The 12,465-nt window shown below is 33.3% G+C and overlaps 1 protein-coding gene across 2 annotated transcripts in view; it reads right to left on the bottom strand.

Moving 5' to 3' along the window:
• Lerp (lysosomal enzyme receptor protein) overlaps nucleotides 1–12,465 on the bottom strand; it is a 119,742-nt gene that overhangs the window by 103,053 nt on the left and 4,224 nt on the right. For both annotated transcript variants that reach the window (XM_089236616.1, XM_089236617.1), the window contains exons 2-6: nucleotides 9,134–9,428; nucleotides 8,796–9,030; nucleotides 6,898–7,109; nucleotides 4,554–4,728; nucleotides 619–799 (exon numbers count right to left, since the gene is read on the bottom strand). In XM_089236616.1, coding sequence (XP_089092742.1) covers nucleotides 619–799; nucleotides 4,554–4,728; nucleotides 6,898–7,109; nucleotides 8,796–9,030; nucleotides 9,134–9,428 — 1,098 coding nt within the window. The remainder of the gene's footprint in view (nucleotides 1–618; nucleotides 800–4,553; nucleotides 4,729–6,897; nucleotides 7,110–8,795; nucleotides 9,031–9,133; nucleotides 9,429–12,465) is intronic.

The raw sequence follows: 12,465 nt of genomic DNA on the forward strand, positions 1-12,465 counted from the left end.
TGAAATCTGCAGCAATTTGCAGAAGGGTTGCACGTATGTCACGTTTCATGATTCTCGTCAGTCGTCGTTGGTCCTGTTCTTTCATGATCTTCTTCCGGCCGCAGCGATGTCGTAGATTTAATTTTTTACCGGATTCCCTGGACAGATGCTATGTCCCATCTCTCGTGCACCGACTATAACACCACGTTCAAACTCACTTAAATCTCGATAACCTGCCATTGTAGTAGCAGTAACCGATCTAACAACTATGCCAGACACTTGTTGTGTTATATAGGCGTTGCCGACTGCAGTGTCGTACTCTGATTGGTTCCATATCTCTTTATTTGCATACGCATGCCTGTACCAGTTTTTTTGGCTCTTCAGTTTAGATGTGTGGTGCAATCCTTATTCATGAATCTGCTAAAGATACAGCATGAGAATGTAGCCAAAGGTTAGAAAATGTGGTAAGAATGAGAAATTTTGGCTTCTGGTATATAACTTTAAATAACTAAGATACTTTATATGAAAAAAATATGCATGTTCAGGAGACCTGAACCCTGTACATCTATTAAAAGTGATGAAAAGTGTCAATGAAAAAGAATATATATGGAAAGCCAATTCAGAAAAACATTTGTGTACTTCAATTCAGAATCAATTTTTGTTCCTATACGATGTGATGCATTGGTTTTAACTTCCTCCATACAAGCTGCTATGGACTTCCATTGAGTGCCATTGCAAGTTACATTATCTAATCCTCCACATACATTGAGGTAAAATTTCACTGGTTCCTCATCTACAGTTCCTTCTATAACATATGGTTCTGGAAAGAAAAAAAAAAACTTTCTCAAAAGACCTTCTAAACTAGGAGACTATTTTTTTCTTATTTATTATAAATAATTATGCTGTCTTATAAAAAGCCTCTAAATATAACACACAAAGCATGAAAATCAGATTTTGGAGGAAAGTGGGGAGGACAATGCCTATATCCCTCCTAAAAGACAAGACTACATTGAAGTGTAGAAATATGGAATAAATCTTTCAGAACTGAAAAGGAATGCACATGCTCAATTATTACTCAGTAAATACAGTGAAACCTGTATAAAACAGTATGTCAAGAGACAAATTATTTTCCATTTTAGACAGGTTTCCGTTTTATAGAGGTGCACATAAAAATATATATAGTGATTTATTTCTATTGTTTACGAAACTTGAGTTTTGAGAACCTCACCCTAACTTCTATAAACCAACGAGTGTTAAACAGAGCCATGCATATTATTATTTTGAATTTTTTCATGTTTGCTGTTTCAAATAACTACACATTTGAAATTCCATATTTAATGTGCTAATAGTTAGACTTCATTACAAAACTTTCTCCTGCATAGCAATAGAATGAACACTTACTTTTATCAAAAATTAAATTTTTTCAATGCAGTGAAACGTTGGTATAGCAATATTCTGTGGACCAAGAAAAGTATCATTGTAGAGGGATTATCATTACATCGAGAAGCACAATTATCCTTACGTGTGATCCAATTTATGCTGTTGTTGACATTTTTTCTACACTGACACTGTTAATACCATCAGAAAATGTGTTTTTATGTATTTATTCGCTGCAAAAAACCGTATTTGATTAATTTATAATAAAAATTCACTAAGATGAACTGCTCCTGTAAAGAAGTTTACTGAATTGCACTTTTATGTCTTGCACAGAAAGTACCAATAACTTACTTAAGCTTTCGGTTATTTTTTAGAGCAAAATACTGATGATATCAGATACCTTCAGAAGAAGGAAAACAAGCAACAAAGTTAAAATTAAATTCAAAATGATTTTGAGCAAAATATTAAAAAAAATTGTTTTATAGTAATTTCAAAAATTTCCTAAAAATATTGTTATAGAGGTATTTATCGTAACAAAGGACATCGTTATATTGAGTATCGTTGTAGTGAGGTTTCACTGTATTTAAAATAAAAATTCAGAAATTGCATATCTTTTTAAAAAACAGTGATAATGAGATCAACAACCAATAAAGTTAGTGAAAGAAAGATTCTGCATATCTGTAGCACTTAAATTTCGCTTTTTTATGTCTATATGAACTCCACTTTTGTGTTCAAATTCGATACGTATTTCTTGTTGCTGGTGGCCGTTTGTACATTGAATGAAAATCTCAGCAGTAGCCAAAACATAGTATCACTAAATTGTGAACAATAATTCAGTCTCCCTCGCATACTACTATCACAAAATTATCAAAATTTTTCCAAGACATAAGAGTGTTTTTTAACAAAAGTCACCATTTCCATCATAAATGAAATGCTACACAAGCTTTTACTAAATTTTGAATAATAAATCTGCTTCCTATAAGCACAATCCCCAGAGCCAGTTCAGATAGATAATAAGCATTCATTATTTTTACAAGAAATGAAAGAGTTCACCTAACAAAAGGAGGATCAGAACGATGTAACTTTCTTCCCAACCAAAAGACAAAAACTTGCACATGGCCAAAAATTCTTCCCATTTTAGCAGGTTTTGTAGCTACGAATAGACTAAATATGCCTTCCGTTTTCGCGTAAGACAATTTCTGTCTTAAAGAGGTTTCCTAATATTGTAAAACATTAATTATCCACCAGACCATATATTTGTTCCAATTAAGACAGGTTTTCACTTCATACAGTGTCCATCTTAGACAGGTTTTCACTTCATACAGTGTCCATCTTAGACAGGTTTTCACTTCATACAGTGTCCATCTTAGACAGGTTTTCACTTCATACAGTGTCCATCTTAGACAGGTTTTCACTTCATACAGTGTCCATCTTAGACAGGTTTTCACTTCATACAGTGTCCATCTTAGACAGGTTTCACTAATTATAATATATTCATGTTTTTTGTGATAGATGAGACTGTATTAATATTATTAAGAAGTCATCAACAAATAAGGCAAATACACAAAAAATACAAAATTCCTAATGCATTTTGACACACAATGGGTGTCCTCTTCAGAGGAAAACATATTAAACCACTAATCATGCTTACCGAGTATCCCACTTGGGTTGAATACCAAACCGTAACTCTTGATTGCTCAGCGGAGAAAAATATGTTTGCTCTCTTCAAACGCCGTAGTCAGAATAAAGGTGAGAGCCTATGATACCAATGCAGAATCCTGATTGGACGCTTGCAGAATTGAGCTACCTGATTGGTCTATTTAAATTTTTTTAGAATTCCCGCTCGTAATGAATACTTAGCGTGATTAGTGGTTCAATATTTTTTCCTCTGAAGATGCCACCCATTGTGTGTTGAAATGCATTAGGAATTTTTTATTTTTTGTGTATTTGCCTTATTCGATAATTACTTATTCATATTCTTGGACAAAGTTGATCTACTCTTCTATATTAATATTCTTCATGATTTTCTTTTTTGATATGATCCATGTTCTTTTATTTGACAGAATGTAAAAAATTCTGTATATAGTGAACAGAATGGCTGATTCTCCTAAAGTTAATAGCAGGGTTTGCAAGTGATTATTTTTCAACTAATACAACACAAAGTGTCTATTTGTTATGGATGTGTAATTTAATAGGTGAAATGAAACTTAGTCGTATATATATGTTACTGCCAAAGCCTGATTTGATTTTGGCCAAAATCTGATTTTCAGAAATTATTCAAGCTTTGACCAGGGATCTCACCAGAGATCAATGAATCAATGTTTTGATGTAAGATGCCCCCCTAGCAGCCACCAAATTTTTTTGTTTTTTCCCATTGACAACGTGATGGCTATAGTAGCTGTATTGGATTAGCTCAATGTGAGGAGAGAAGAGAAATTTGAGAGAAAAACTACATAATAATATAGATATATATAGTTTTTTCTGTCAAATTAAAAAAGGAGAGAGAGATTACCACATCGTGACTATGATTTGATGGGTTGTCATAGCTAATGTGGACATAATTAATAAGCACGAAAAAATATGTCAACTTGGCAATGCAAACTGACTGGCCAAAGACTGAAATTGAGACATTGGATAGGTCAATTTATAAAGAAAGTTGCCAATTTGCAAAGTGGGCAATTTTGGGCTTTGGCAGTAACATGGTGGCATTTGAGGCATGAGTATTCTGCCAATCTAGCACTCGTGCACTTTTATTCAAAATTTTTAGCAATAAAAACTATATATTGATACAAATTTTAAAAAATTGCCATCGAATTGGCCAATTTCAGAAACCTTCCACAGGTCCCACACTTACATGCAATGCAGAATTTCTAACCAGTTTATGACATTACAAGGAGATTCTGGCAAGTTATCTATCCATGATAATGCAGCATTTCTTCCAGAAATTATAATTAAAAGCAAAAATTAGATAATGAGTTCAAAGACTAGATCTCACAATCTATGGAGAGAAAATCTAATTGTTTTTTAATTACATACACTGATTTATTAAGAAATTAGTCATTCTTAGCATTCTACATAATTGCAAAATTTCCTTTTGTTTGAGTAGACTACTATAAGTAAAATTTTTAAATGCACAGGAGCATAAAGTTTACTGTTCATGCAATATGCAAGTCCATAAAAGTTCATTAACTAAATACCTTTTCTTTTCAAAGGACTCAGATCTATGATAACATCATTGTTTTCCTTGGTAAAACTGCACTGCTTTAAATTACCATTCAGCAATTTATCTGGGCATGCATATTCAGTTTCCCATTCAATAAAATACTTGCATTGATGTACAGCATCTGTAGACATGATTCTTGGAGGATGATTCTGATAAATTACAAATCGACAGTTGCTTAGAAAAATGGTATGTAAAAATAAAGTATTCTATGACTTTCCAAAACACAAAAATAATATGAAAAAATAATTTAAAAAAATACTGAGCAGTTCAAAAGCATCTAAGGGCTTCCAATAATTTCTTGTATTCATTCTATCTACTAAAGCAATGGTTCCCAAACTTTTTGAAGAATTTAACCCCTTTAACAAGAATTTTATCAGTGATTCCTTACATAGAATGACCATGTCCTGTTTTCCAGGACATTCTTGAATTTTTTTTGTTAATCAATGTGCTTTAATTTCCATAATCAATGTACCCAAATGCTTTTTAGCTTTGAATCCTGTAGATGGTGTCATAAACAGAGCTACAAGTTGATAAAATGCATATCTTGGGCTTCATAATGGTGCAGAGTGGATAACTTGGTAACCACACTCACGGTCACCATTACCAATCGTATGGCCCAGTGCAAAAATATTTTCTGGTTCCTTTTGTAGGAACAATAATTTTAGTTGATCTGTTATATTATTTTGAATATTCATTACATTTTGATGGTTGTGGCACAGCCACCCTTGCTTTATTATACAAAATTATTACTGCAAGTTTTTTCTTTTATAGCGATATATATTTTATGCACTCGCTGTAGTCCCCACAGTATTTTTAAGCCCTACCATCCTTCTTCCTTATATTTTTCAGCCCCCCCCCCAATATTGTCAATGACTTTGTTTTTTCATCAAAAGAGCTTCATAAACAATACACTAGTGTTATTCATTATTCATAATCTCAAATGTAGAAATTTATCCTACACGTTCACATATTATTCAACATTCTGTGCTTTTAATTTTTAAAAATATACAAAATATTTTAAAATTGATTGATTTTTTCTGAATCCCCTGTACAAATATTAATTTGATCTATTGATCATTGTGCATGTAGAATTTGATAAAATTACATTGTATGATACATGTATAGTAAGTAGCTGTTCAGCTGAGTTTTGAGGTATTTTTTACTTTTTTGAGTTTTTTATATTTGCTTGTGTTGAGAAAAATAAAAACAAATTTCTTATTTGGACGTTTACATTTTCGGGAATCGCTCACAACCCACCGCACTAAAGCAATGGTTTATAATCAAGGGTATAAGAAGGTAATCATAGCTGTGCAAGTAAAATAACATTCTATGAATTTGATTCTATAATGATTGATTTTTTGAAGGGGTAGGAGAATGTAAATTGAAGTTCACTGGAATGCAACCTACTGAAAAGATTAAGAACCTCTGCATTAGAACAACTTTCATTTATTTTGATTTTTCTTATATCATTATATGGAAAATGTAAAGAACAAAAAAAAAACCATGACGTAACAGTTCATATTGGTATTTGAAATTCACTAGAAAAAGTATATTTTTCAACAATAGTGAAATTTTAATTTTGCACCATCTTTCATTGAAAAGAAAATGGCATTTCCAGAAACTCAAAATCGAAGAAAAAGTTCGAATTATTATACATTATTTTCATAGTTCACTGAAATGACTATCTTGCAAATATATCAGCAACTTCACTGTACATCTTAAAACTTGATAAACAAAAATAAAATATTTTATAACTAAACGATTCCAAATTGAGAAAAATGAAATAATCTAATGTTTGACATTTTTGCAACACAAATTTATCAATCTTGTGAATAAATTATGTTTCGATGTAAAAACCGAGAAATTTACATTAAGAAAAAAAAAGACAGTTAGTTTTGATATTTATTATCTCATTAGCTGACATGCCAGGAAACAGAAAAGGAGACCAGCGTGCCGAGAAATTTGAATCTCACAGATTCTGGAAAATTCTTAAATATCTTTATTCTAAATGAATCAAATTTGCTGAATGAATTTTGTGTGTGTGAGCCTTATTAAACCTTGCTTTTCCTGGTATGAAATGACCAGGCAACAGCTTTAAAAAACTGGTGTCAATCTGGTTTTGCGGCATGCAGGGGAATACTGTAAATATTTTTACAGAATACCCATTACGTTCAATAATCTGAACCTCAAACTAAAAAACTCAAGAAGTAGTCATACTTCAAATACTTATAATATATGCCTCTACATCACCATCACTAAGTTCAACACAAATCCAAAATGAAATTAATGCAACTATATTTTATTTCCAAGGTTCTTACCTGCAATCTGCCACTACACTTGAAGTATATATGAGTCGAAAAACTACACTGGCCATGAGCTTGATTTATACTGCTCCCATTCTCATAAACAAGGATTGCGCCACTTTTTGTTGGTTGAAGTCTTTGAGCTAAGCCTCCCAAAGAATATACCTGACCATTTTCAGATATTCTACATGCAGATACATTTGACGGGCATCTTGCAGTGTCTCCTGCTGTAAAATTCATACAAGAGAAACCATTTCACTACTTAGTTAGAAACAGCATAATCCAGGGATAAAGAAGTCAACTAAGAAATTGACATTGTGGCGACTAATTTTTTTTCCTTTCTTCTTCTGTCACTAAATAGAAAAAGTATCCGGGTAACAAAAGTGTTTGAAAATTATGACAACTAGTCTACTAACATAAGAGGGGTCACCAAGTCCCAGAAAACTATTTCAAACAGATTTTTTTTAGAAAAAAATGTGACAAGGAATTTGGCTTTTGCCTAAATAATTTTTCAATTCATAAACCCCTGACATAATCATGCATTGGATTTTTACAATTAGAGCCTCACAGATTTCCAAATTGAACATTATATGAATCATATAATGAGTGACTAACTTTTAAGTAATCCTAAGTTACAAGCAAAAGAAAATTTTCGAACTTTTAACCATGAAATTAATTAATTTAACCATGAGGAGAAAAAGTCATCATTAAGAAAAGCTCAGAAGCTTTTAACAGATTCAATCTAAGTCTCCGCAAATTATTTATTTATCCTTTAAATGAATTAAATTCAATTTTGCATAGCATCACCAGGTATTGTAATTAATTTTAATAATTTTATTTTTTTTATTTGTTTATTTATTATTGAAATTTGGAATGAATATACAAAAAAAACCACTATTATTTTATAATTTTTTTTTGAAATAGAATTCTTTTAGGATACAAATAACTGTGATTGAAGGTGCAACTGCATTGACCTTTTAACAGCCAATGCTGGGTACATATGTTTTATTAACCCTTAAATGTGTAGCTTTGCATACGTGGAAAGGGTTCTTTAAACGCTCATGACTATAGCCAGTTTGAATATAAAAATTTAGAATTGCCTTTGCACATAAGGTTAGATCATACTTTTTCTATTTTATATTTTGAAATTGCAGGTAGATATCCCAACCAATGACAACAACTCTTTGTTTATTGCGGAGCATATGTGGTTGCATTTTCACTAATTTGTTTAAATGCTTTGTTTGAAGTTATTTTCTTTTTTTACTTCAAAGTTTGCATCCAAATTTTTTTCTTACTAGCTTGAATCGTAAAAGTTTTTTCAGAAAGCAATATATCTGACATTTATATTATATGCAATTTTTGAGGCGCTGTGCATTCTCTGAGGCCCTCTATAAGTAATATAACTTGAAATAGATTTTTTTAATGATTTTCCTGGATTCCAATACATGTCATTAACTATGAAAAAAATTTAGAATTTAAGGATTAATAAGAAAAAAAATTTTGAGTTCATGAAAGCACTTGATTTCTTCCCCCCCCCCCCCCTCCCCGAAGTTGTGAGGGTTCAAACTTAATTTACAGAACAGAAATTTTATTCATTTCAGCACTTATGTCATAAATTTATCAATTTTTGTTAAGAATAAAATTTAATTTCCGTGTTTTTAATTTCAATGTTGTTTCCGTGGACATGGACAAGGTCAGAACACATGTGGGAATTTTTTTTACATGAATATTTTTGACAGTATCTCTAAACTAAAGGATCACAGGAGGAAATAAAAGGAAAAATTATGAAAATGAATACAAATATAAATTCATTTAGTAAAGGGTTCATTTAACCGACATTCTGAAATAATATTCTCCAAAATATCAAACGGGCATATGTTTAAATTATATGAACATTTGACATTCCCACATACCTAATGATATGTCTGAACAGACATTGATGTAAATTTTTTCATTAGGATTAGCGGGGTCATCTACAATGTACGATCCATTTTCTTTGATCAAGTATGAAAGATCTACTTTATTTCCATCTAGATCTACATAATAACAAGGCACTTCACGATGTTTTGGTGGATCTTTGCATGCTACAGATGTACTCCATATGAAATTGGCTTGGCAATCACCAGATGGTATTAATTCTGGTGAACCCTGTAAAATAAAGGAAATGTGACACCTATCAATAAATAGAAGGGGGTGAGAGAAAATAGAAAATTATTTGGAAATTTAAAAATAATAATAATTTGATTCTCACCAAGTGTGGTCCACATGTGAAGCTTATCGATGCTCTAGCTTTTTCCTTTTTATCTTTACAGCCATCAGGAGAAGTTAAAAATACATTAAAGCCGCCAAGGTGATTGCCTAAAACATAATAATCTAACGAGTTGTTGCTGAATTGTGCCAAACTTACAGTCTCATTGTACGTGAGTCTACAAACAGCACTATCAACACAACTACCCCTATTGTTTGCTGACACATAATTGAAAGGATCACATAAACTTATCACATACTTGTGATTTTTTGTTCCTGGCAACGAGACAGGCCACTCCCTGCAAAGAAAAAAACCCATATCTGTCATCAAACTGATAAAAACTGTGAATAAACTAAAACTGGGCCAAAAGAAAAATTCAAACCAAAGCTGAAGATTTAAACAAAAGAAATGAAAGCAGATTGAATAATGTTTCAACAAATAAAGGTAATGTCTAAAAAATGCTAACATTTAAAAATCCTTGTATAGTGACCTTAGGTTCTCCAGATAGTGAGCACTCATCAAGACAAACTTAAACAGGGATTTATTAGTAAAAATTAAAATAAGAACATACACTGGAGATGTTGATCCTACTCGATCGTTTTTCACACCTCTTTTCATTTTTGAATGAACTAACCCCCTTTTAAGAGCCCTTCAGTTCTCGTAATTTTTGTTCTCCCGAGGATTTTTCTTCCTCTTGAGTTTTATACAGTATTGTTAAGCCAAGGTTTAAACTGGGAGATGTACATACAGAACTCCACACACCCCATGCAAGATTGGGTTTACATATATACACAAACTGAATTTTCTTGTTGGTTCTGTTCTTTGAGTAAATTGAACAGCGTGGATTGAAGTACCTCAGCAACGGTCCAGCATCAAACTTCTTGGATGCCCTGGATGTCATCACCTCGAGAGTTTAGCACCAGTGCTCCTTGCATCCAAGCACCATACCTTTGCTAAATAGCTTGCCGACTTCTTTGAACTGGTAAATGGCACATTTGTGAAGCAGTTCTAGGTCATCAATGCATATTGTAACATATTGCCCTTATGGGCTCACATGTTCCATTAGCAACTAACACTAAATGGTCCCCCAGGAGAAGACTTGGTCGAGTTAGGGGATTTGTGAACGTATATTTCTTAGGCCTATTTATGCATAATATGTTATTTCATTGTGCTAATATATATACGTAATGAAATTCATTGCATTTTTATTAAATAAATTGTTTCACGGGAGGAGGTACCCACAGGCTTCCATTCCGTCATAATAATTCCATGATCTCAAACTGCCATATTCATGTAAACATTGTGGAGAAGCCTGATCAACTTCCTCCATGTTGTTGAGACCGTTGCCACCAGAAAAATAATTCACTCCATGTGTACATATGCAAATCCATTGAGTGATGTCATCAATTTCCTTGTATGCGAAAACCAGCAGTATTCCAATTTTGGTCCAAAAACAACCCCGTTCTCCACTACTATAAATAGTCCAAGTAGACACTACATCTGAGCATTCATTCCAGCAGTGTTCGTTTGAGAGCAGTAAAGCTCTTCACCATAAAGTACTAATAATATGTGACGTGTTGTTCCAGTCTACTACCAATGTTTGAATAATTTTCAAGTGAATCTTACTAATCCAAGTAGTCAGTAGTAATTTATTCATTGATGCTTTCATAAGTTTTAGTTGTGATCAAGTGGGTCAACTTGAGTGTCAGACGTCCTTCTCAAATATGATATACATCTACTTGTCTACAAATCGGTGTTCCATGATTAACTTGGAATCTGCTATGAATAGGATGGTGATCATCATTTGGTAAGATCATTGAGATCCATTGTGTTTTCGTCTCCTAACATTCCATTATCATGCCACATCCTTGATATGCTGATCCCTCGATCGTAAACTGTTGTCGTGTGAAATAGATTCTGATTGTCGTTTGTTTCAACAGAGAGATCATGGCAATTTCTCTGATTTAGAGGATTTTCATCGACTTAAGCGGGTGAGATAATTCTTTGTTATACATCGAGATCATGGTTATTATGGTATAATAGTAATGTGGAAAATAACTAGTAACTAATGCAATTGAATCTTATGACTTACATGTAAATAAATGACTTAGTCTGAAATTCACCAATGTTTTTCTTGGATTGCCTGAAGACATATATTGAATGCATGAATCTCAGGAAGTAGCTGACATATACGCTACACTACGTACGAAGCTTCGTGTATCTGGAACAGCACGATGAAGTTCACAAAATACCTGATATAAGGAAAACATGCCGAGATGTGGAATTTGGAAGCTGTATCGAAACTGTCTTTGGTTCGAAACACAGGAGAACACGTTACTACTTCAACCTCAGCTACCTCCATCTGCTGTACAAGTCCTGTTGCTTGATGTTGCCTCTGAAGAACTCTCATCTCCATAGATCAACTGTGTATGCATAGGATAGAAAGGCTACTTTCTTCAGAGTATGGCCATGAAGTAATTGATATCTGCTTCTGGATTGTCTGTAACGTCTTTCAGGAGTCTGATTTTTTCTACGCGATTCGGAATCAACACCAACAGGACGAGGATGTCCTGTAGGAAACTAAGATTAGTTAGAAAAAGTGAGGCAGATGCGCGTACTACATGAAGTACTGAATATGTCCCATCTTATGGCGAATAGTGATGAAATCATCCTCAGTTTTGTCTGCACACATCTTGATCCAGAAGTCCAATCCATCAGAGAAATCAGGATCCGGACATTTTGCCCCTGGAACGTTTCGTCCCCATTACATTCCACCCCTGGAAATTTCGCCCCAGTACATTTGGTCCCTGGTACGTTTGACCGTGTGAGTGTGAAATTGACTTTAAAAGTGATTGGATGACTGTACAAATGACTGGCTATGTGAGTGACCGAATGACTGACCATATGAATGATTGTATGAGTATCCAAATGAGTGATTGACCATGAGTATCCAAAGAAATTACTGAGTGATTGACCATGAGTATCCAAAGAAATTACTGAGTGATTGACCATGAGTATCCAAAGAAATTACTGAGTGATTGACCATGAGTATCCAAAGAAATTACTGAGTGATTGACCATAAGTATCCAATGGAATTACTGAGTGATTGACCACATGAGTGGCCGAGTGAATGCCTGTATGAGTTCCAAGTGAGTGACTGAGTGATTGACCATGAGTGACCAAGTGATTGCTTGTACTAGTTCCAAAGAGAGTGACTGAGTGATTGACCAAATGAGTGACCAAGTTATTGCTCGTGCGAGTTTCAAAATGGGTTACTGAATGATTGACCGTATGAGCATCCAAGTGAGTGATTAACCATATGAATGATTATATGA

Source organism: Pholcus phalangioides, unplaced genomic scaffold (genome assembly GCF_987345545.1).
Source record: "Pholcus phalangioides strain wild (caught in Gottingen) unplaced genomic scaffold, Ppha-v1.0 ptg000009l_1, whole genome shotgun sequence".
Classification (NCBI taxonomy): domain Eukaryota; kingdom Metazoa; phylum Arthropoda; class Arachnida; order Araneae; family Pholcidae; genus Pholcus; species Pholcus phalangioides.